Source organism: Dreissena polymorpha, chromosome 6 (genome assembly GCF_020536995.1).
Source record: "Dreissena polymorpha isolate Duluth1 chromosome 6, UMN_Dpol_1.0, whole genome shotgun sequence".
Taxonomy (NCBI): Eukaryota; Metazoa; Mollusca; class Bivalvia; order Myida; family Dreissenidae; genus Dreissena; species Dreissena polymorpha.
The window spans coordinates 24,016,432-24,043,711 of NC_068360.1; the positions used below are offsets into that span (position 1 = coordinate 24,016,432).

Here is a 27,280-nt window from a genome sequence, read left to right on the forward strand (position 1 = left end):
TTGGAACCTTTGTATTCATTGTTGTCTTTCTGGTGCATTCTGGTGTGAGCGGTTTCTTCCGTCGGTATAGAAGAAATTGATTTCGTAAGATGAATGCGCATTTTTACGTTTTGCATGTCTTAATAAAAACTTCACTACACACAAATCTTTGATCGATGCATGTTTCAAGTCCGTCTAAAAAAACCTCGGGTGCCTTTTCTCAACATCCGAAGAACATTTTTTTTACATAAAGGAACTCGACGCATATTAACGCCTTCTTTGCTGTTACCTGGAAGAAGAAATGCACTTGACATTTGTAAAAGTTCGAAAACGATTCTATTTCTTTGAAGAGGGACGATATTGTGCCTCTATCTTAATAACAAATATGTTCACACATTATTGTGATAATTTTAATTTCATAAAGTTAGCTATATGTTGTATTGTTGTTTCATGTGTGATTGGTGTTTGCTCATATTTTGAAATAATACTACAATTTTAGTAGGATTGAAATAATACTACAATTTTAGTAGGATACACTAAAACATTGAGCGAATGTTGGAAGACTTATGCAGTTATAAATCGTAATTAAAAGGTGATATATTGTAAAGGTATGGTCGCTTTCAGATTTAATATTCCCTTCGTTGAGGATGTTTTCATCTAAAGAATAATGAGTTTCACAACGTTTATACTGTAACAGCATAATCAGTTTTTTTAATTTTATATCTATAGTCGTTTTAATTTGGTTGATATTGGAAATCTATTGACGTTGTAAAAATATGTTACCCCCAGAGTTTGCCCACATGATCCAGCCATTGTAACAACTTGTTTTTAAAGATTTTTTTCTATGTTCTAAGTACTAAATCAGGTGAAGAGATGCTTTATTATAGCAATATGAATATTTTTAGAAGGTATTAAAATTATCAGCGAACTAATTAATAGTATTTATTTTCTTTAAATAAATTTTCCAATGTTATATATACTTCGAAAATGCTGCCCCAGGTGCTCGATTGAACGTACACTCTACAATCTACAACAACAGCTTTTACTTAATTTTACTAAAATGATTTCCTGTGTATTCTCATTGTATATATGCATAGTACAAATTAAAAACAAATCAATTATAAATAAAATCCGCTGGTGTTTGTACAATTTTTCTTACAATTATAAAACTAAATGATATTAACATACAACTACTGAAACGATTAAATAAGTATATATCTTAAAATTTAAAACGCAGATTTATAGGTTTCGTCAATAACTATGGTTTAATTTTTTCTAAATATTAATTATAATAACGGTCAACGAAGTAGCCAGCGATGCACACTACCGCGTACATCTCAACAGGCGAAATGCGCATGGTAATTATTAAATCAAGAAAATTTATGCAAAAACACGCGTTAAAATGCAAAATAGAATTAACATTAATTATTTACAAGTTAAGTTAATGAGCATTTGAATATGTTTACATTTGAATTTGTTTGCAGTTTTTTCCAAAGAAACTACAAGATGTTGACATAAACCATATACGTTCCAACAATTCAACACTGCTTTAACTAGGTAAAACATAGATGTATATTTATTTATCCTTAAGCGCTTTGATTGTAATGCCCTTGCGTTAACGTGCAAAGGTTAATACAAATGCTTTGCTTTTCTTACAGTTGTAGGAAATGAACAAATTGTATCTTACTTGCACAACGTAATTGCTGTTAAAATAAGAAACAGTTATCAATTCTTCCATTATTAATCAAAGATAAAATCCAGAGGAACGTTAGTAAACTTAATATGCATTTTATTGTTATGTTGTCGGTTATTTGTGTGTCAATATTATGTATACAACATATGTATGTCTACGTATGTATATATACATATATGTTCACATATGTATGTATGTATATTTGTGTTGGTATATGCATACGTGTGTTAGTGTATGCATGTATGTGTGTGTATGTATATACACATGTATGTATTTATGTGTGTTGTATGTGTGTGTTTGCATGCATGTTTACGGGTTTATGCATATGTGTGTTTCTATGTGTATATATGAGTATACATGTGTATAAGTGTATGTGGTAATATATATGTGTATAAATATAAATAATGATAAAACATATAAAGTGTATAAATATATGTGTATAAATATAAAAAATGATAATAACTGGGTTTCTAACTAATATCAAGATGTGTATACATATAAACAATACTCATCTCTTCTTTCATCTATTCAAATGAAATGATAATTTTTTAAGTGTTAAAAAAATCGAATGTAAAACTTTTGCAAACAAAATAACAACCATGTATCTGTCTTTGCAAATGTGTAGCTTTTTTTAGGGTTATGCTATACTACGGGTATATGCATATGTGTGTTTATATGTGTATATATGAGTGTACGTGTGTATAAGTGTATGTGTTAATATATATGTGTATATATAAATAATGATAATAAATATAATGTGCATAAATATATGTGTATAAATATAAATAATGATAATAACTGGGTTTCTAACTTATATCAAGATGTGTATACATATAAACAATACTCATCGCTTCTTTCATCTATTCGATTGAAATGATATTTTTTTAAAGTGTCAAGAAATCGAATGTAAAACTTTTGCCTGCAAAATAGCAACCGTGTATCTGTCTTTGCAAATGTGTAGCTTTTTTTTAGGGTAATTCTATACTAAAATAATGTCGACAACAACTTAGACACAGATGTGTATACATACATATAATGATTATCCTTTATGCTAATGTTTTCTTCAATCTGTACCAAATTGCACAGATAACTAAATGCAGTAGTTCTTTGTTCCAAAAATGCGAACCAAATTGTATAGAGAACTAAATGCTGTAGTTTCTTTTCTCTTCAACGTTTTTCTTCGGGATGTGTAATCCTAAAATAATGTTGACACCACCTTATACTAAGATGTGTATACATATAAATAATGATAACAATAATAATTTTATGCTAGAGCCTTTCTAGAATGTGTACCAATTTGTACAGTAAACTAAATGGAGTAGTTCATTTTTTCCAATAATGTGAACCAAATTGTGCAGATAATTTAATGTAGTAGTTCTTTTTCACAATTATGCAAACCACATTGTATAGGGAATTAAATATTGTAGTTGCATTTTTCCTCAATGTTTTCTTCTACAAAGAAGAAGGGAACATATATAGGAATTGAAAGGCTCATTAGAGTACCTAATCATATTTGTTATTATGAATACTTGTTTTTAATTTTACAATAGAAATTTGTTGCTTCTGCTTCCTTTTTGTTTTCGCAGGAAGCGTTTCATATCTTTAACCATGTATAGGATACTCGCTACTAAATGGCCTCATGCTCACAACATTATTCCTATTTAAAATCTAAATGTTCGAACGTAATGCTCCTTTTCTCATCGGTCCTTTTTATAGTCAAATAAGATAAAATGTTATTCATGTTAAATACGTATACATATTGTTTTTCTAAGTAAAAATACATAATGTAGAGACGCTTGTCTTAAATATATGCATACTAATGTATTATCTACACAAATTATTTTAACTAGACCTACTTCACACGTGTTTTTTTTCCTACTGGTTTGTTATTTAATCTCAATATTTTTTTTCCAGCGTACGAAAGTGCGCACTCGTGTATGTCTCTATTGGGACATGTTTTTTGTTGTTGTTTTTTTTTTCCTTCACTTTTTTCATCATATTTTTGTTTTTCTTCATTTCTTTGGATTTTCCATTTGTTTGTATCCCCAGTATTGTTTTCTTTTTTTATCTTATGTGAAGACATCTTTTCAGTATAATTATCATGCTAGAAACTAACTGGACAAGCACACACAAATTATCATTTACATCACCCTCCACCTCTTTAAATGATTAAATTATGTACTTTGAATGTTAAAGGGCTAAACAATAAAGACAAACGCATAAAAATCTTTAAATGGTTAGACGAAAACAAATATAGTATATGCCTATTACAAGAAAGTCACTTGACATATACTTTAGCACAAACCTTAAAAGATGAATGGGACGGAGACATATATCTTAGTGGACAACATACTAATAAACAAGGAATAGCCTTTCTGATAAAAATAATATAGGGATAACAGTCGATAACTTTAACGAAATAATAATTGGTAGACAAGCAAGTATAGATATCAAAATGCACGAAACACAACTAACAGTAATCAACGTTTTGCCTAACACAGATGATTCCACTTTTTACGAAACATTATAATCCATTATAATTAATAACCAAGATAAAAACATTATAGTCGATGGTGATTTCAATACTGTTTTTAACCCATTATTAGATAAAAAGAAGGGAAACCTTTATACTCATCCTAAAAATAGAAACATTTTAAATAACATAATTGAAAACTACAATACGATAGACATCTGGCGTACAGTATATCCAAACGAAAGCAAATTCACCTGGCACTCAAACACAAAACCAACAATATTCTGTAGATTAGACTATCTTTTCATATCTGAGTCACTTTGCAACATTATTGACACATGTAGCATAAAACCAGAATTTATGACTGACCACTCTCGAGTAGAACTTAAACTCCACAAAATACAACCTGAAAGAGGCCCAGGATACTTTAAAATTAATAGCAGCATCTTATTAGATACACAATATCTAACGCAAATAAAACAAGAAATATTAAATACGGTTCAAATTAATAAAAATGCGAACCCAAACACCTTATGGGAAGTAATTAAAGGAAATATACGTAACACTACAATTAGATACACATCATTTAAACAAAAAAAAACACACAAACTTGAAACTGAAACTATCAAAAACATTGAAACACTTGAAAAGCAATTACATGAAACAAACACAAATGATACCAAAGCCATTGAACATGAAATAACATTAAAAAAACAAGTATTAGAAGGAATGTATCATACACATCTCAATGGAATAATACTACAAGCACGTGCACAGCATGTTGAACACAATGAAAAAAATACAAAATACTTCGCAAACATCGAAAAACGTAGAAGTGAACAAAAAACTGTACACAAATTAGTAGTCAACGGCGAAAATATAACAAACAGAACTCAAATACTAGAAATACAACGTTTATTTTTCGAAACACTCTATACACGAAAACATGTTGAAAATAACACCCTTTTTAAAAATACACATCATGCCTTAAATCAAGAGGAAAAACTAATGTGCGACGGATAACTAAATGAATATGAATGTGGATTAGCACTAAAAGAAATGCAAAATAACAAAAGTCCAGGATCTGATGGCATCACAATCGAATTTTATAAAATATTCTGGAATGATAGTAAAACACATTTAATTAATTCACTTACCTATGCATTTAACAACGAACACTTAACTACGCTACAAAACAAGGCATAATATCACTCATTCCAAAACCTGGAAAAAAATTAGTATCCTTATCAAATTGGCGCCCGATTTGTTAACTAAACAATAATTATAAAATTGCAACTAAAAGTATATCAAACAGAATTATAAAAATAATACCATCAATCATTTCAAGATCCCAATCTGGTTTCATAAAAGGACGTTACATTGGTGAAAACTTACGTCTAATACAAGAATGCATAAATTATTTCAACCAACCAAACAATTCTGGCCTCTTTTTTTCTTTGCAGATTTCGAAAAGGCTTTCGATTCACTAGACCACTCGTTTATGTTCTCTTGCTTAGAAAATATGAATTTCGGTGAAAGTTTAATTAAATGGGTCAAACTATTTTACACCGATATTAACAGTATAATTATTAACAATGGCTTTTTCTCAAACAGTTTTAACATCGAACGAGGGGTAAGACAAGGATGTCCACTTTCATCCTCGCTATTTATTATATGCATCGAGTATCTATCACACTATATCCAATCAAATAACCATATAAAGGGAATATCGCTTGAACCCGACGAAGAAATTAAACAATCCCTATTTGCTGACGACGCAACTTATTTCTTTAATAACAGTAGTGACTCATTCAATAATCTTATAGAATCGCTAACCCTTTTTGGAATGGAATCGGGTCTTAAACTGAACAAAAGTAAATGCACTGTGCTACGAGTAGGCAAATTTAAACAAAGTAATATTCATCTTAAAAAAGAAATGAAATTCAACTGGACATCAGATGAAGCAACAACGTTAGGAATAACCTTTACAAACAATGAACATGAAACAATTCTAAAAAACATATTGCCTAATTTACAATAATTTAAAAATTGTTTAAAATCATGGCAGCATCGTAAACTTACACTTATCGGGAAAAACACTGTGTTGAAAACGTTTGCACTTCCTAAATTAATGTATAAACTAACAGTTCTCCCAAACCCACCAAATGATATTATTGAAGATATAAAATCAGAAATATTTAATTTCATATGGGACGGTAAACCTGATAAAATTAAACGAACTCAATTAATTTAATCAGTAGAATACCGAGGTATCAGACTAATGGATATAGATTCATTCCTAAATGCAATCAAGTGCAGTTGGGTTAAAAGATATTTGGATAATACCAATACGAGTAAATAGAAATTATTCTACCAGAAAATTCTTAAAACATATGGTGACGCCTTCTTTTTGAATGTAATATCGTCAATAATATATTGGGTGAAATTTCAACCAAAAACATATTTCTATCAAATGTTCTATCGGCATGGTGTAAAGTTACTCATAATTTAGAAACCAAAACAAACAGTTAAACCATTATATGGAACAATAAAGATATAACTTCTAACAATAAAACATTTTTCTATAAACATTGGTTTGAACGAAACATAAAATATGTAGATCAATTGTACGACTACAGAATAAACGATTTCTATTTCTTTGATAATTTATGCTACATATTCGGAATACCTACAAGTAATTTCCTGATGTACTACACATTGATCAAAAGTATACCCATACATATTAAAGCTGTTACCAATACAAATAACATACCATGTACTCAAAAAACATTCGTAGAAAACATAATTGCAAAACAAAACAAACAAAATATTTTATACACTGCAAATCAAAAACCCTACCGAACCCTCTAAAGCCCAAACTAAATGGCAAAACATTCTTGGAAAAAAAGAATTTAATTGGAAACAAATATTTGTCATGCCATATAAATCAACTACTGATAGCACTTTGAGAAATTTCCAATATAAATACATCCAGAGACTCATAGCTACAAATAAATATCTTTTTAAGTGCAACCTATCCAACACAAATCTATGCGATATGTGTAGTGAACATATTGAAACAATAGAACATCTTTTCTGGGAGTGTAAACATATTCAATCTATATGGAATCAATTGACAAACTTTCTAAAGAAACAACAATTAAATGTTAAACTAACTCTCTTAGACATCAGTTTAGGGATAAATACTTTCAAAATACAAGAGGTTAATAACGCTGTGAATTACATTATTATATTAATGAAATATTTTATATTCAGCATGAAATGCAGAAAACAAACACCCACCATGAACTGTTTCATCAATTATTTAAAATTAAAGATTCAAATTAAAAAGAAAATTGCCCTTAACAATGATACACTTCATATATTTGAACATAAATAGAAACACATTAAACTTTCATAAACAAGTCCAGTTTTGCTTTCTACCCAATTTATGCAACTCCTTTTTATTCATAACTATTTTGTTGTTTTATTCAAAAACACCTATCACAAACAACCAAATAAAAGAAATACATATTAACTTTTTTTTTAATCAAAAAGAAACCACAAGGTCAAAAAGTATATATTAGCATATCTTGTATGTTTGAACATTATTGTTGCTACGCGGTATCACTTTGTTTTTCGATCATATACATATATACATTGTATGTCTTATATTGAAAATAAAACATTCAAAAAAATGTATACAACATATGCTGTAAAATGAATTTTTTTATATTCTGAAAGGTTGTTTTAAAGAGAAAAACTATCGCATTTCATTAAACGATATTTATACGGTCTATATGTTTGTGATACTAGCTATTTGTTTTTATATCAACTTTAAATCTAAAAGTACATCACCTGCCATCATGAATGAGTCGCCGATCTTTAGGTTGTTTGAAGACAGGCAATATGGGGTTCCAACATCTATATAAAGAATACTGTTGTGCTGTGGGTTGATATTTGACATGGCAAAGCTCTTTGATTTTGTGTCATACGACAGAAAGAGGACTGAACAATAAAATGAAATGTATATTACAATTTATCAATAGTGACATTCATCCAATTTTAAACAAATTGATCATTACATTTAAATACTGTATTGACGAGGAATAGCAACATTCTGCATGGGCCGATTGAGAAACACGACTATCAAACACGGTTGCACCAGCAACCTTTAAATGCTTCAATAAAGGCCTTTCCCGGACAGTGACGTTTGCGTCAAAGACACTCGGCTTTCCTACAGTCGTCCTTTCTTTATAGCGAGGCCCATGTCTATTATCAGGTTACTGCCTTCTCAGGCGAAACTTTGAGCTGCATGTATAACACCGCCGTTCCATGTTTTTCGACCCTGAACCGTATCTAGGCTGTGAGGTTTTCGTGGCAGTCATGAACAAGTCAAACCGTTTTTCGAGCATATCTACCATCTTATGAAGCTGATCAGTCTGCTTCGTTGATGTATCGGCATATGTAGATACCGCAGCAACATAGCAATCGAACTTCGCCCTTTCCGCTCGATTAAAGGCTTCAAGCTCCACTGCGTGTATGATGGCATCATTAAGGCTTGCTGGTCGAGCCTGTTTGATACGTAGTCTCATGTCCGCACTATGTAAAGCATCAAGAAACTGCTCTTTTGCCAATGTTTCTTTTAGATCTGCCGGTGCTAAGGGGTATGCCAGATTTGTTAATCCGGGAATGTCGTGCCCCAGCTCTCCCAGCGTCTCCAATGCTTTCTGTCTGTGATCACGTAACTGCACTCTGTACAGTTCCCTTTGGAAAGGAGGTGAAAAGCGTTCTTCCAAAGCTTGCAACAATGAGCCATAATCTATGGCATTCTGTGCCAGGTTTCCCAATACTCCTTGCGCTTGGCCACGCAATGACACCAGCGTTTTTTTCCCCAAAGGGGAAAGGTACCTGTACCCCTACAATTGGGAATTTTTCGAGTCGTGAAATCTTCAAATTGGGAAAAAAAACTAGTCGCGAAATCAATGAATTGGGAAAAATTTGAGTCGCAAAATTGATGAATTGGGAACCTTTAAAATGCATGTAATCTATCATTAGGGGCTATATTCTGCATCACAAAGCATTTTAAACTCTAGGTTTTAACAGAAAAACTACAGTACAGTGATGATATTTTGACTATCGTATCATGTCATGTGAAAATTGTGTTATTGCCACTTCAGTAAGAATGTGCCTGTCAATTGGAAAAAAATATCTTCCAGTGATAGGCATAAGCACGGAGGTTGCATAAAAATAATATTAATAATTTTGTTTTAGCCCTTTTAAGTCTTACAAGCCCTGCAATGTTTCATGTGAGTTAAATTAAAAACTTAAACACTAAACAAAAACAACAACAATGGAACTTGTACTGGTTTGACATCTTTTAACAATAGACAGTGAGAATAGTCACACGTAACCAAAATGAGTTTTTAGAGTGGAATGCTTTAACAATAATTTTCAAAGGTAAGTCTTATATTTTGTTTTGATTTTTTTTTTCAAATCATCAAATTAGATATTAAGATCATCTGTCATTAAATGCTTATGTATATGTTGTAAATAACTATAGGATTTTACACCCATGTCTCATTATTTTTAATTTTATGTTAAACTTTTATTTGTTTATATCCGAATAGTTACTGTCCGGATTTGACACTAAAAAAACTATACATAGATCTTAAGTAATATGCGCATTTAACTCAATACGGTTACGTTTTTTTTAATGTCAACAAAAATTAGTGTTGAGAAAGTTTATTGATGTAAGGAAGACTAGTCTTAGCGATGGAATTCTTTCACGGGAAATATCGATCACTCGTCGCGGTTATGTAATTCATTCACATTTTACACAGCGGTTAGAGTTGCGCCACATTTGAAAAGTTTTGTTTACTTTCTACGCAACACTGTCCGGCGAAAATAAATGGCCGAAAATGAAAGGCTCGACAACATCAAAAGATATTTCCAGCGAAAATAAAAGGCACTGGCTATTGGGAACGGCACCTAGAATTGTTCGGAACGGTAGATATCGAGATTGGGAAAGGTCCGGTGCTAAAATTGGGAAGCCTACGGTAGGCTTTGGGAAAGGTACCGTTCCCCGGTACTAGTTAGAGAAGGGAAAAAAACGCTGGACATTGCCAAATGCAATCCCTTATCGTTGTAGTCAATCAATGATTTATCTCAGCCTCATGTTTCAAAGTGAGCTTTATAATCATACCACGATGATTGACCGTCATATGTGGCTGCCTTGTCAATACTTTAAGGTTTCTATTAAGTCTAATTTCAATGTGACGTTTCCTTCAACATAATTTTGCTTTGGTTGAGTAGTAGGAGTCTCTCTTTAGCAAACAGGAGTACACAAGGCAGTCCGCATGGTGTTAAGCTTTAATAACTCAAGTTGCCTCTCCAAAGCTAACGTGTCACATTTTGCAGCGAAGGCTTCATTGTCCCGCCTCATCGCTTCCAATTCTTCAAAAAGAATTGCTTCCCTACCGTCAGCCATTGTGAGGCCAGGGCTGACAGGTTTGAACTGTCGATAGGTTTCTGTAACCTATCCCACCGCTGCCACCAAATTATGTAGCACAAGCCGGCGTCTTCGCTCCGACCGCCACCGAGCGCTATGTGCGCGGCCTAACAATGCCTATGTGCCTTCCGAATCCCTCGGAAGGCCAATTACAAAATAAAAATATAATTTAATGATTTTCATCAGGCAGTCGGCCTTTTGATTAGAAAATTAAATTTAAAATGTGACCAAGTCACCACGAATATTTACAGTGCGACAAACAGTGGACCGTTACCTTCAATAAAGCTTTAGCTATTCGTCAACCCAAGGCCCTAGGTGAAACTTCCACCACCTAGTACGACTTCCGTAGACTCCAACCCTCTTTAGACCCTCTCAACTTGCAACAGGAACTCTGCAGCCCGGGCACCGTTTGAAGTCAACACAATTACCCAAACGCTCCTTAGAAATGTTCTTTAGAGTACCGTATGTTTTCTTCAGATGTTGAACCGCTCGCATCCGCAGGAGAAGTGACCAACTTGCCTATTTGCGAGCCATTATATACTTGCGAACCGAGCGCCACCTAGCCGATGGAAAGACACGATCCGGAAACCACCGACGTAACCGAACTGCCTTCGCTTTTGACGAAGCTAACCGATTGCCCTCCGAACTCAACGGAGATTACATAGAATCAGTTCCTCCCCACTGCCTAAGAAAAAACCCGGATATATATGCAGAATTTTATTTACACACATTCTTAAAAAATCAAATGCTCTAGATATTCTTAATAAATCATTTCCACTACGAAAACAGAACTAACTATGTTATTTTAATTAACATTCATACTGTTAAATTGGCAAATGTAAAACTAAGGGAGGTAATTCTAACTTAACCGTGAAGAAACGTGAAAAATCTAGTTCGAACCCAAAACCTTTTCGTCACACTTTTATGGTGACTTGATGAAATCACTTTGCATCCTTAACCATATCATTTCGTATTTGTTTACATATGAGAAATAACAAATCTTTCATTTACAATAGCCAATAATAACGAATATAAAACTGCGCTATGGGAGAATTAAATTTTTCGAAATTATGTCCTCTGAATATAAAAGGATTCGGTAATAAGTTAGTTCCTTATTCGGAAGCCTGTATTTCGGGCGATTACTTTCGGATGTGTTATTTTTTAAATGGTGTTTGTGTTTAAAGCTTGATTATGTTATATGGATGTATTCTGTCACATTGTTATTGTATATTATATATGACGATAAACGCTGAAAGCAAGTATAATGAAGACAAAAATAAGGAAATGGAACTGTCTTACTCAAACATATTATGTGTAACCTAAGATTACTAAATGTTAATGAAAATATTTCTTACATATTTCTTCTTATTAATAGTTAGTATTGTTTTGGTTACTTTTTCGCGCCAGCATAATAAGTAATCGTATTCCTTTTTCAAACCGATCTGGGTATGCTAACTTCAACAATAAACATGCATGTATCGAATCTGTTTGGGAATCAATTTTTTTTTTGCTTTCACTTTTTATTTTAATGTTGAGTGATGATACAGTGATTACTACACAGACGTCTTCAGCCGAGTTCCAATCAGTTATAAGGTGTTTCGCCCCTTATCTCGGAACACCCTCTTGAGGGCGGGGCAGCAGTGTTGATCAAGTCCTGCTCGTCTGTGATGGCTTCCATGTTGTTTAATTGCGTTTTAGCCAGAGCCAACTGGACGCCGTCTCTGCCACCTTACCAAGGGCCTGTACAGAGTTTTTTTCTAGCCCTGGCGTTGATGCCCAACGCTCCTAGCACTTTCCACATGGATTGTTCAGCACCTACATTCTACTTCTAGAGGGAAGATCCAGGTTATGAACCCTCTCTCCATGCAAATATCTGCCAGTTCTTGGTACTTTGACCGCTTCCTTTCATTTGCCTTATCAGTTCTTTCTTCCCAATGGACAGTTAGTTCCAGGAGTATCATCTTCTTTGGAGCTGTTGACCAGATGACTATGTCAGAGCGTTGGTTTGTTTGAAAAACATCTGGGAATACTAGTTTCTGTTGGAGATCGACCTTTATCTCCCATTGTCTTTCCTCTTGTAGCAGGATTGTGTTCTAGCTACCATTTGCTGGTTGGTAGACGGATGCCTGCGTTGGTAAGTGACAGTCGTGTTTCTCTATCAGTTGCTCTGAGGATCATATTCATTTCCATTAAAAATTATGGAAATGATGATAAATTGATGATAAATTAATAATGAAAAATTATTAAGAACTTCTAGTATTTATCTCTTTTTTCAAGTTAATTCTCGCGTCAAGTTCAGAGATGTAATAAACATCTCTTAATTATTGATGTCTCAACATGAATAAGGAACAAAGAGCATATCAATGACCGTAACCATTTCGACTATTTATTTACAGCAACCCTAGGTATCGACCATCAGAATTTCTGTTTTTGGAATAAAGAACTGGTGTCAAATAAGCAAGTAATAGATGAAGATTAGTTCTTAGTTGTCTAAGCATAGCAGAGACGAGCCAAATTTTAGTATCGTTTTAGGTGGTTAATAAGTTATTACCGAGTAAATGCCAATTACAGTTAGAAAAGAAAACGAAATATATTTTCATAACTTGTATTGCATTGCTTATATAACCAACTAACAAAATATCAATTTACATTCACAACTATGCACTGTGTGATAGAAATTATGACGTACAAAGGGTAAATCACGTATATTGCCCAATAAAACAAATAAAATATAAAGGAAAAACATTTGTCTCCCAATTGTTTCCGATGAAGTTTAGATAGCATAAACATTGATAGTTTTCGTCTTGCATAAACTGTACACAAAGAACACCTCAGTACTGAACGGCATATTATACGATATAAGGTAAGATTGCTTATACTATGATGCGGTTAATGGTGACTACTTGTTCGTGTATTGTGTAGTTGGGGTGTAAATATGTCTCTAATTTGGGATTTAATAATCAAAATTGTGTCGCATTTTGTTTGAAATGGTATAAACAAGGGTGATTCATTTTTAATTTGAAGGATCTTTCTTGTCATCTTCTTTTAAATATAGGTTTAATTGCTTTTTGCACCTTGAATCTGGATGATTTCAGCAATCAATCATTTAATTAAACATTCTAGTTCGATATGGTGTAATACAATCTTTTAAATAAAAAAAAACCGGGTTGAACATGCCAAAGCATTTTGAAGACCTTTAAGCCTATGATCCCTTTTCTGAACGCAGTATAAGCACAATCAAGCGTTTAAACAGAATCGGCGAATTCAGATTTCAAGAGTAATTAGCATTAACTTTTCTGCTATGTGCAGTTTTCAAAGAATGCTTAAAATAGGTAAAGCATCGATCCATGTTAAATAATTATTGTTTCTCACATTTTTGTTTATACATATGTTTGTATTCCGCCAATTTATTTATTTACTCAAATGGAATAATTTATTATTATTGTTTATTTATTAGTTTTTTATGGAAGGGGGTAGGGATGGGTGTTGTGCTTACTTTACAAATGTATACTTTTCTTTATTGTAATTCTCGCGTTTTGTCTCCTTTTTAAGGAAGCAATGTTTATTTCTGGAATATGAAAATCTGATCTTGGTGTTACAACGATGACGTATAAATATTCTCTTACATTCCACAAAAATACGAAGGTTAAATATAATTGATTTTCAAGTGTTTTCTCTGGATAGTCACAGGTATTAAAACAAACTTTTATGGAGATATATATCTTGATAAATAGCATATTAGTTGAATGTTCAAAAACAGTTAAAATGTCAATTGCTCATGCAATAAACGCGTTGATCTTTAATGACAAATGAACGTTCTAATGCTTCAGCCATTTTACCATATCTGATTTTAGTGTTGTTTAAATGCATCAACTTATCTAACTTTCAGGCGGATTAATTTCAGACACTTTTCCTTAAGATACGTGGATACACGCAAATCACCGTCTTTGTACTGTCATTGCAAAACATTGAGTTGTAAACCAATTGAATGACGAGTCAAATATAACTAAGTACTGCCATTGCAAAACATTGAGTTGTAAACCAATTGAATGACGAGTCAAATGTCACTAAGTACTGCCATTGCAAAACATTGTGTTGTAAACTTATTGAATGACGAGCCAAATATCACTAAGTACTGTCATTTCAAAACATTGAGTTGTAAACCATTTGAATGACAAGTCAACAACCACTTAGTACTGTCATTGCAACACATTGTGTTGTAAACTAATTGAATGACGAGTCAAACTCCACTAAGTACTGTCATTGCAAACAATTGTGTTGCAACCCGTTTGAATGGCGAGTCAAACATTACTAAGTACTGTCATTGCAAAATATTGAGTTGTAAACCATTTGAATGACGAGTCAAACATCACAAATAGCCAAGAAATTAAGCAATATTGCATGTAGGAAATATAGTTTATTATTATAGTCGCATCCAATATTTACAATTTTCACAATTTTGCGTCTATAAAGCACTAAGATAAAACATTGGCCATTCATAAAATGAATTATAAGAGACTTATTCTGTGTATCAATGCACTTTACATGACAATCAATATACATGTTAAAAGCTATACTGCCACCACCAATCTTACCCATTGTCATACAAATTTGTTGCCGTATATTATCCAACATTGTCAATTGTGACATTATTGTACAAACAGTTAACCAACTAGAAAGATCATTTAACCATCATGGCATACCATGATAAGATGATTGGTGGTGATAATTTGTACTTCTAACCTATTATAAACTTCAATCAGTTATCATAATGTAGACAATTTCTCTATATCAGATTGCAGGGCAGTAACTCTTCAAACCCTATCGTTAAAATATCTACTTTTTAAGCCCTGAAGAGTCACCTTTCCTTCATTCACATTCAAATGCGCTAAGAAGCAAGTTTAGTGCATAATTGTAGTCCCATCATATACAATGTACTGTAAAAAAGTATTTTAAGATTCATAAAATGGATACAATGCATATGACCACTATAGAAAAGCCGTTTAAAGGGACTTTGATATACATAAATATCAACATATTGTTTGTACAATTAAACCAACTAACCATTGCTAATATTTGTACAAACAGAGTTGGAAAATTGGAAAATAAAGTGATGCCTGACAAAAAGAGAATATTGGCCTAAATAAGACTACTTGGCATTATAATGGTACTAAATGCAACAATGGATAATTTAAGAATCTGATGTTCAAGAAGAAAGTGTAAAGACACAAGTCAGCTATCGATACTTCATAGTTTTCCAGTTTATAATGGTGAGAAATGAAGAGCAACAGTTAACTATACAACCTTAAAAACAACGATTCATCTCTACAACCATGATGAAAACAATTACGCAAAGATTACAATACATAGTATAACACACAGTTGAATAAAATACCAGTTGACCAGGTTGTTAAAAATCCTCTTTCTAGTTATTAACATAGATAAAATGAGTGTAATTTCAAAATGTCAAAACAGGGTTTGGCAGTTATTCTTATCAAAAGTGGGTCGGAAAACACCAAAATAGTCTTCTCTAACAATGACCTATTTTAAAAGTTTGGATTAACTATACAGGCTTTCTGGGTAAGATCATGTGTAATACGTGTACACAGAACACTGAAACAAAACATGAGACTCATCTTCAATCGAGTCACAGAATGAACATATGCGATCATTGACATCTAAATTTTCATAACTCCCGATCCAAAGTGGTGCTACTACACACCCGAATTTATTAAACGCTGCACGATGATTTAAAGGCAGGACCATTTTACAATAAGTTTCAGAACCATAGACGTTTTTAAACAAACAACATTTCCTTAGTTTATTACGTCCAGGTGTAAATAAAAATTAATCTCATAAAAGTTCTATTCTAATTCAAAAGCAATGAAAGAGAATTTAAATTCGCGATGATTACAATTTTTTAATTACTCACAACAAAATTCTGAGGCATGATGGAATGAACTAAATACAAATTTCAACTAAATTCTTTTTTATTGAAAGATTTGAAAAAAGAAGCATCATAAAGAACAGCAACGAAACGACAATCTAGGGTGTAAACAGTCAATATTACACAGTGTTAAATGTATACAAAAATAGCACAGCCGTCTATTGTGTTTTGTTCATCACATTTATTGTAAGTTGCTTAAACATTTACATTATTCTTATGCTTAAACAGCCATTTAAACATCACTGTTACAAATAAACAGGCGAAACGCAAATTGCTTTAAGATTATGATGTAATTTATAATTATTTTTAACGTGAAATCTTAATTGCTCGAAAACGTTAGTTTAATGATATTAGATTTTAAAATATTGTGTTATATTAACAGTGACAGTCTTTTATTTATAAACGAATATATCAGTATCATGTAGAACAGTTGTCGTGATTGGCGAACTTGACGCTCGCCTGCTAGACGGCACAAACAAAAGAGAAATATATCCGCAAGAATGATAAAAATGGCGCCGATACAACCATTATGACACACGATATGACATTTATAGTAATTATTACAAATGCCGTCATTTCATCCTTTGGACGGGTAAATTTGTCTCGTTATTTTATGTTGGCGCGTTGGCGGCGTAGAAGGTCGCCAACTACCCAATACGAAAGAACGATAAATATACCAACCAGAACGACAAATTGGAACATTTGCCGCCATTGTTGTCTTTCTGGTGCATTCTGGTGTAAGTCTTTTCACCCGTCGGCATAGAATACATTGATTTCGTAAGATGAATGCGCATTTTTACGTTTTGCATGTCTAAATAAAAAATTCACTTTACACAAATCTTTGATCGATGCATGTTTCACGTCCGTCTAAAAAAAACTCGGGTGCCTTTTTTCAACATCCGAAGAACATTTGTTTTACATAAAACAACAACAAGGAATTCGACGCCTATTGACGCCTTCTTTGCTGTTATCTGGAAGAAAAAATGCACTGGACATTTGTGAAAAAGTTCGAAAACGATTTTTTTGTATGAAGAGGAACGATAGTGTGCCTCTTTCTTAATAACAAACACGTGTACACATTATTTTGATAATTTTTATTTCATAAAGTTACCTATATGTTGTATTGTTACGTCATGCCTTATGGGTTTTGCACATATTTTGAAAAAAATACTACAAGTTTAGTGGACACACTCATAAATTGAGCGCATGTTCGAAGACTAATATAATTATAAATCGTAACAAAAAAGGTGATATATTGTTAAAGTATGGTCGCTTTCAGATTAAATATTCCCTACGTCAAGGATGTTTTCATCTTAAGAATAATGAGTTTCACAATGTTTATACTGTTACAGCATAATCAGTCTTTTCATTTCATATTCATAGTAGTTTTAATTATGTTGATAAGTGAAAATCTATGATTGAAAATCGATATTATATTTATAACGAATCTTTGCAAATACTCTGTAAGAACTTGTTACCCCCAGAGTTTGCCCACACGATACAGCCATTGTAACAACTTGTTTTTAAAGATTTTTTCTAAGTATTAAGAACTATATCAGGTGAAGAGATGCTTTGTTATAGCAATATGTATATTTATAGAAGATATTAAAATAATCAGCAAACTAATTGACAGTCATTTATTTTATTTTGAATAATTTTCCAATGTTAAATATACTTCAAACATGCTGCCTCAGGTGCTGCTCCATAGGACGTAAACTTTTATTTTAAGGAAACTAATTAACTTAAATATATAGCAACATAAAGCAGTGACAAGACTGACAAAGCAATCTATAACAACAGCTTTTACTTAACTTTTAATAAAATGATTTCCTGTGTATTATCATTATATATATGCATAGTACAAATTAAAAACAGCGCAATTAGAAATAAAGTCCGCTGGTGTTTGTACATTTTTATGATAATGATAAAAATAAATGATATTCACAAACACTTACTGAAACAATTAAATATATGTATATCTTGAAATTTAAAACGCAGATTAATTGGTTCCGTCAATACTTACGGTTTAATTTTTTCTAAATATTTATTAGAATAACGGTCAACAAAGTAGGCAGCGATGCACGCTACGAGCGTACATCTCAACGGGAGACGGAAAACTACAACGGGCGAGGCATGGTCAGGGGTGATAACCCCAAAAAAGGGTTAGGGTAAGGGTTAGGGTTAGGGGTCGGGTTAGGGTTAGGGTTGGGTTTAGGCTAACCCAAACCCTAACCCGACCCCTAACACTAACCCAAACCCTAACCCTAACCCTCTAGCCCCCCCTTGCGCAATACCAGACCATGCCTCGCCCGTTGTAGTTTTCCGCCTCCCAACATCTCAACAGGCAAAATTCACATGGTAATTAATTAAATGCAAAATAGAATTAACATTACTAATTGACAAGTTTAATTAATGAGCATTTGAATATGTTCACATTTGTATTTGTTTGCAGTTTTTTTCCAAAGAAACTTCAAGATGTTAATATAAATCATGTCCGTTCTAACAATTCAACACTGCTTTAACTAGGTAAAACATAGATTTATATTCATTTATTGGTGAAGCAAATCCTTAAGCGCTTTGATTTTAATGCCTCTGCGTTTACGTGCAAAGGTTAAAACAAATGCTTTGCTTTTCTTACAGAAGTAGGAAATGAACAAATTGTATCTTACTTGCACAACGTTATTGCTGTTAAAGTAAGAAACATTTATAATATCTGTCAATTATTAATCAAAGATAAAATCCAGGGGAACAGAAGTAAACTTAATATGCATTTAATTGTTATGTTGTCGGTTATTTGTTTGTCAAGATTTATTCAGGTTTGTATACAACATATATTGTAAAATAAAAAGTAAATTAAGATTTATTCCGAAATGTAGTTTTAATGAAAACAATAATAAATCGCATTTCATTAAACGATATTTATGCGGTCTATGTGTATGTTGTAATAGCTATTTGTTTTTATATCAACTTTTAATCCCAAAGAACATTACCTGCCATCATGGAGGAGTCGTCGATCTCTAGGTTGTTCGAAGACAGACAATATGGGGTCCCATCATCTTTATAAATAATACTTTGGCCCTGTCTGTTGATATTTGACATAGCAAAGCTCTTTAAATTTAAGTCATACGCCAGTGAGAAGAAGACTGTAAAATAAAATGAAATGCATATTAAAATTCATCAATAGTGTCATTCATCAAACTTTAAAGAAAATGACCAAAACACTTAAATACTGTCATGCACTTCGCCTTAAATAGGACGTTGTTGTATGTGAATGCACCCCTTACAATTTCAAACAACTCGCAACGCTTGTTTTGAATCATTAGACTTGAATTTACAGTTAAAAAGTTATTATCACAATACACATTTATCTCATATTCATTGATGCAAAATTTACACAAGATTGCTTTATGCTCTGGAAACAATCGTAAACAACGCAATGCAATAAATTAAAATAAAACGAACATATTTCGCTGCGTTAGCAGTTATCTTCAAAAGTAAACGTTAGAAGATATAATTTAGTTTTTCGTAATTTTGCAAAAAGGACATTCGGAATCTATGATAACTGCATTAACCTGAAACTTATATTTTGTCTTGCCACTAGATCAAATATTTGCTTTAGTTATGGCTCGAGCTAAGAAACATTGTGATTCAAATATCTTGTAAAAATACTATATAATTAGTATGTATAACATCAGCTTCGATACATGTTAATGTGTAAACCTATACCCGTGCATATCTCCTTCTTTTGAATTATTTTACAATGAGGCAGATATATTTAATAATGCGTGACTAGTAAAGAATGCTAGACTTGCCGTCGACCTTGCCGTCGACATAGAATGTCCAGTCGTCTCCAGTCCTTGTATACTCGAAAAACGTGCAGTTGGTTTTATTCTAAAATATAACATATCAATGATGGGGTTATCTCACCATCATAGAAGTTTGAACGAACAAAATTCAATTTGGTCTTTCTCGGGACATTATGTAAACATTCAGCGAAACAACACTGCATATAGCTATACTTGAATATGTACAAAAACTATTTAGACTGAATATAAGCATCTGTATTCTTTTCATATAATGTATTGTTAACTTCAGCACAAACATGTAATTTATGTTGCAAAATCTTTAGATTGTCAGATAACATGTTCTGTTGTACTGTCCAAATGCTTTATCTTGTAAATACCTTGTGTAATGCTGTATTTGATTATAAATAACCCTGGAGATAACACATTTTCGACCCACAATTATCTCAATATCGTGTTATATGTAACATTAGTATATATTTTATATTAATCTCTTAGCATGTCTTTTAATATTTTTTTTAAAATAAATAACATCAATATTTGCATTGACAGGTGCCCTTAACGCTCTAATGAAACCTTTTACCGATATGACTATATTTCTTTGACCATCTATGCGCACGTACGATTGTTCATCCATTCCGGACAAGGCTGCTGTGAATGTCCATGGAAGCCACCATTTGCGTGTCACATTGACATAAACTGCAATAAAGTCAATGAACGGCAGTGAACTTAAACGTTAAGGTTAATTAATGTTAAACTGGGACCGTGGTCTAGTGGTAGGATGCTGGTCTAGGAATTGCAAGGTCCCTGGCTCGAATCCAACTAAGAAAACGGAATTTGCAAGAGCAAAAAAAGGAGCATAAATGGGTACTTGTGAGGGAAATATGTCAATGTGCCGTGGCTGCATACTGCGCCGAATTTAAACGGGCGATTTATATCGGGGTGATCGGGGGGGGGGGGGGGGGGGTAAGGGGGGTATGTCAAAGTCGGTTGAAGATGAGTCTAGTATCATAATCAGACTATCAACCCATGCCTTTACATTTCTCTGGAAAATACAAAACGTAGCAGTACAATCAAAAAATAAACACTACAAAATAAAATCCGATTTGCAATGCAAAACAAAGAAAAATATATTCATTTGATGTTTTGAGCTTTATTTTTGTTTTTATCTTGAAGCAAGCTTGTTTAAATTTACACTTTCTTTTACAGACCCTATATCTATATAATACATATAAATAAAATCATGTCTCCTTGTACAATACATATTGATACAAAAATTGTACACGTTTCTTACAAGGAGGTTGAGTCATAGGTTGTCGTCCTTGAATTCCGGTTCTGTCAATGAACATGTAAGCCATAGTTTCTTTAATAGAAAATATGATTCGTTTTGTCCATTGAATGGACTTTACTGGACCATATTTTGGATAAGTCCCAATCGGGGGGAAATCTCGATCTGAAAAATTAACAAGATGCGTTTGTGAAACACAATGTCCCCCTATATGACATTTGACCTTGAAGGATGACCTTGACCTTGACCCTTCACCACTCAAAATGTGCAGCTCCATGAGAGACGCATGCATTTCAAATATAAAATTGCTAGCTTCAATATTGCAGAAGTGACATTACATGAGCAATTTTGACCTATATATTTGACCTTGAAGAATGACCTTGACCTTGACCTTTCACCACTCAAAATGTGCAGCTCCATGAGATACACATGCATGCCAAATATGAAGTTGCTTTCTTCAATTTTGCAAAAGTATTCATAAAATAAGCGATTTGGGCCACATATATTTGACCTCTGACCTTGAAGGATGACCTTGACCTTGACCTTTTACCAGTCAAATTGTGCAGCTCCATGAGATACACATGCATGCCAGATATCAAGTTGCTATCTTCAATATTTCAAAAGTATTCATAAAATAAGCGATTTGGGCCACATATATTTGACCTCTGACCTTGAAGGATGACCTTGACCTTGACCTTTCACCACTCAAAATGTGCAGCTCTATGAGATACACATGCATGCCAAATATCAAGTTGCTATCTTCAATATTGCAAAAGTATTCATAAAATGAGCGATTTTGGCCACATATATTTGACCTCTGACCTTGAAGGATGACCTTGACCTTGACCTTTCACCACTCAAAATGTGCAGCTCCATGAGATACACATGCATGCCAAATATCAAGTTGCTATATTCAATATAGCAAAAGTTATTGCAAAATGTTAAAGTTGGCGCAAACCAACCAACCAACAGACCAACCAACAGACCAACCAACAGACCAACCAACAGACAGGGCAAAAACAATATGTCCCCCACTACTATAGTGGGGGACATAAAAAGAACAGTAACGCATATTTTTCTTTAATATTTATACACAGAAAAGTTAGTGCTGAAGCTGTGTAAATTGAGGTTAACGTTTGCAGCGTTTGCGATAGCAACTAAATTGATTGTAATGGTGTAATCCATTTGTCTTAAAATTAGCACGTTGTGCCAAGTAATAAATCAAAATTGAAACGTACTTTTAATTTAAATTACAGCAAACATCTGAACATGTGCATTTAAGCAGACGCTGATTCTTGAGTTCATATCATTTATGACCTGTGATATTATATGTTGATCTTTGTATTATCGTTTTTGTTACTTATTGCCTTCAATATGTGGATATAATTTAATCATTCCCTTGTATGCCATTGAAATATTATAAAAAAGATATAAATAAAAAATCTATATGTAGCTGGTTCACAGTAAAGCTGTAAAAATGTATGTATTTAACATATCTTTATAAGTTTATGAATGCTTTGAATTAATGTTTTAAGGATGTGATTTTAGAGTGTTGTCACGGTAAAATACTGTCGACATGTCCTTCACAATAAACAAAACCACATGCAGTATAACGGTTTATAACTTACCGGGGTGATCATGATTGGGAGTCAGGGTTGCACAGGTTTTATACCAGAACTCATGTCCACTTCTTTTTAAAACCTGGCATAATACACATGTAGTATTAGTCTACGGGAAAACATATTTAACAAATAGTACGAACATATTTATACAAGACATTTTTTTTACTCAAAGTTCTCGGTCTGTTCGTGTCTGCTGCAATCGTTGAAGATAAACATGAACGAAACAAGAAATATTAAGTTTCGTTAGATGTTTAAAATAAAGACAAGAGGGCTAAGATGGCCCTAGTTCGCTCACCTGAGTGGAGTCGGTTCATTCAATCTTTACCAAATGTCAAACTTGACCTAGATATAGTCCAGACAAACATCCTGGTCAAGTTTCATCATTATTGAACCAAAACTCTGGCGTATGGAGTGTTTTTGTTTTTGTAAGATTTGACCTGGTTACCTATATTTTAAGTTAACCCCCTTTACCAAACATCAAACTTTGCTTACAAAAATAAATATTATGACCAAGATTCATAAAATTTGAAACAAAATTGTGACCTCTAGAGTGTTTACAAGGATTTTGTATTATATAATGCAAATTTGGACAACCTAAGGGCAATAATTATGGCATTAATTATTTGATTTTGCTCATTATCAAACATGACTGAGATCTTTCAGCAACTGTGATAAAGAATGCTTGAGAAATGTGAATGCTAGAGTGTTTACAAACCAAATGTGGACGGACGGACGGCGGACAAAGACCAATCCTAAAACCTCACCTGAGCAATCAGGTGAGCTAATAATGTGTTTCGCCGATCTGAGCCATTTTCGATTTTGTCCGAGAAATCAATAAAACCAATGTATTGACTAGGTTTCACGATGATTACGAAAACAATGTGACTTCTATAGTGTTCGATCACAAGGTTTCTCAATAGTCACAAATGGAAAACTGCCCCGCCCTCTGGCGGCCATGTTTTTTTAACGATCGGGACCATTTGCGAACTCATATGAGATATATAAAAAAAACAATCTTTTCACTAAGTTTCATGATGATTGGGCAAATAATGTGACTTCTAGATTGTTCAAGCCTTTTTACTATATAAATATAAGAAAACTGCCCCCCCCCCGGCAGCCATTTTATTTAACTGAACGGAACCATTTTCGAACTCACTTCTTGTATCAAGGAAACAAATGTTCTGACCAAATTTCATGAAAATTAGGCCAAAATTGTGACTTCTAGAGTGTTCACATGTTTTAACTATATACATATAGAGAAAAATGCCCCGCCCACTGGCGGCGATGTTTTTTCACCGATCTGGACCATTTTCGAACTCGTCCGAGATATCAATAAAACCAATGTTTTGACCAACTTTTATGATGATTGGGCAAAAATTGTGACTTCTAGAGTGTTTACAAGGTTTCTCTATAGCCACATTAGGAAAACTGCCCCAGCCAATGGCGGCCATGTTTTTCAACGGACCTGAACCACTTTGAACTCAACCAGCATATTATTAAGGCAATTATTTTAACAAAGTTACATGAAGATTGGACATAAAATGTGACTTCTACGGGCGGACGACGGACGGACGGACGACTGACAAAGACCGGTCACAAAAGTTCACCTGAGCAATCAGGTGAGCTAAAAAAAACTGGAACTCGAGAGACATTATAGGGAGAGAAATTATCCTTACCCTTCAGTAGTGCTTTATTCAAAGACAGTGCTATTTTGCCTACATACTACAGAATAATATATAAAACGCAACATTTAATAAACAAAATATGAACCTGGGAGTGCACATGTACGTGAATATAATAATCTGAGCAAAACTTATTAGAAAAACTACAAAACAAGTAGATTAAGAATATCATAAAACCTAATAATTATGACATTTTATAGAAAGGAGAGTTCTCTTGATACCGTCAGTAAGAATTGTACGACGGTTAAAATCCATAAAACAAAGCAGTAGTTAATTAATTCTAAAACGAGCTTACCAGACAAAAACGCGTTTTTCCATCAACCCTAACATCTTGTAGGAAACTATTGAGCACCTCTGTGTGATCTAGGTCCGGTGTAAATGTGTGACCTATGTGAATCAGCTCGTCACCTTCACTGGAAACCAACAGCACCATGCAAAAGAGGATATTTGTTAGTTTTTAGGGAAATACAGAAAAATATTGCCTTTGTAACACTTATCACACACTTTAGGTAACTTAACTAGGCCTATGTTTAAACTCACCGAAAAATAGTGGATATTTAATTTTACAATCATTTTAAATGTTTCACTTATAAATAAATACAAGATTTAACGAAACGAAGCCGAATATATTCAACTCAGCGATTTATGTAATGTATAAACCGGAATTTGCAGAAGAGTTCTGTTACAGACGCCGATAATAATGTTAACATTTAAATTAAGATGAAATTTTAACTGAACGTTATGTACGTTTAATTCGCTAGTACAAAACGTTTCTTCACAAAGTACAAATACCAAATTTTCATTGTTTGTGCCGGATATTCATCCTTGATATTCTTCAGTAGGTGCTGGTACTCGAACTGCTTCCCTGGTGGCCGCTTGTACGTGTACAGGGTGGCGCCAAAGTACTCACCAACCTGCGTGTCAGTCTGATTAACATGGGGAATGAGAATGGTGGTCGTTTCATCTGGCTCCATTGTCGGCTAAAAATAATTTAGTAAAATTATTAAAAATAATGTAAGAGCGTTACATAAAGACGTTTCCAGAATTACTAAACAGTGTAACACTGACATATATGTATTACGAGTCAATAATTTTATGGTATAGACCGAGCAATAAGACAGTTTAACAAACCCAATATATAAATGGACCATGCAACACTTGATACGACAGTACAACTAGACAGTAACATAACTAACGTAAATAGTTTAGGCAGATAATTTCACGCATGTAAAGATGGTAAGACTTGACAATGTCAACTTACATAAGCAGTTTACATAGAACATGTAACACTGGTATAAAAGTATCACTTGACAAGTAACACTGGCTTTTACATTAATAATATAACATGGCATTGTAACGCTAAAACACACTATGCGTTCAGACAGTGTATCTCTGAAAACGAACATTTTATTAGATGGTCAAAACGGTTTGCTAAACAGTTAAACACAGTATTACTAGGCAGTATTACTGGATAATGTTATACTTGTATCGACAGTTTAACTGGATATTGTTATATTTGCAAATGTGAATATATATTGGTAGGTAAATATTCTAATTTAAAATAAAAGATTAACACTAATTTCTGCTTACACTCTCAACGCCAATCCCACATTGCTCCGACGTTGAGGCTGTGGATGCACTGTCAACGTGGATCACTGTGATATATTTCGGGTCGGTAGTGACCATTTGATCTAGGGCATGACTTGTTCCTATCGAATCTGCTTCAGTTTCTTCAACACTTTGCAATTGTTTTTGTTCTGCTGCTTTTGTCTCCATTACGTTTGTCGAAAGAGATTAAATGCCTCTGTTTGAAAGGTCTTTAAAATGAAACAATAAACGTATCTGAAATAATCAAGTACATACAATGAATTTGAGAAAATCGTCTATTTTGCAGTTGTTAAATTCTGGTGTCATTGAACAGCAAACCATGGCACGATATCATTTATATAATGTTTAGCGTTTTTTCCGTACCATGTTTTCAAATCTATCAACTACTTATTTGTCATTGTACTTTGCGACATATTTGTTTGCTGAATATAACACCAGTTCTTTTTATTGTTGGCATTAATTACAAACTATTTATTACGACATTAAATTGTTGGTCGTTGGTGGTTGGAGAGAGCGTCTTGATAATGTTTGCAATTCAATATGACATCGTCATAAGCTTGATGAAAAAGTAATGAAAATCTAAAATCTAAATAAGTCTAGTTCGGTATGACAATGTACTTAAACTGGGTTATTAAGTTGACAATGTTAATGCCCAAGAATAATTAAAATAAATA

General features: G+C 33.1%; 1 protein-coding gene across 1 annotated transcript in view; it reads right to left on the reverse strand.

The window, feature by feature from the left end:
• The window catches only part of LOC127835518 (uncharacterized), a 133,473-nt gene extending 106,664 nt beyond the window's left edge, over positions 1-26,809 (reverse strand). Inside the window, exons 1-5 of the mRNA XM_052361957.1 lie at positions 26,589-26,809; positions 25,791-25,978; positions 25,294-25,411; positions 23,323-23,395; positions 21,701-21,859 (exon numbers count right to left, since the gene is read on the reverse strand). Coding sequence (XP_052217917.1) covers positions 21,701-21,859; positions 23,323-23,395; positions 25,294-25,411; positions 25,791-25,978; positions 26,589-26,774 — 724 coding nt within the window. The 5' untranslated portion in view covers positions 26,775-26,809. The remainder of the gene's footprint in view (positions 1-21,700; positions 21,860-23,322; positions 23,396-25,293; positions 25,412-25,790; positions 25,979-26,588) is intronic.
• Between the last annotated feature and the right edge of the window lie 471 nt (positions 26,810-27,280).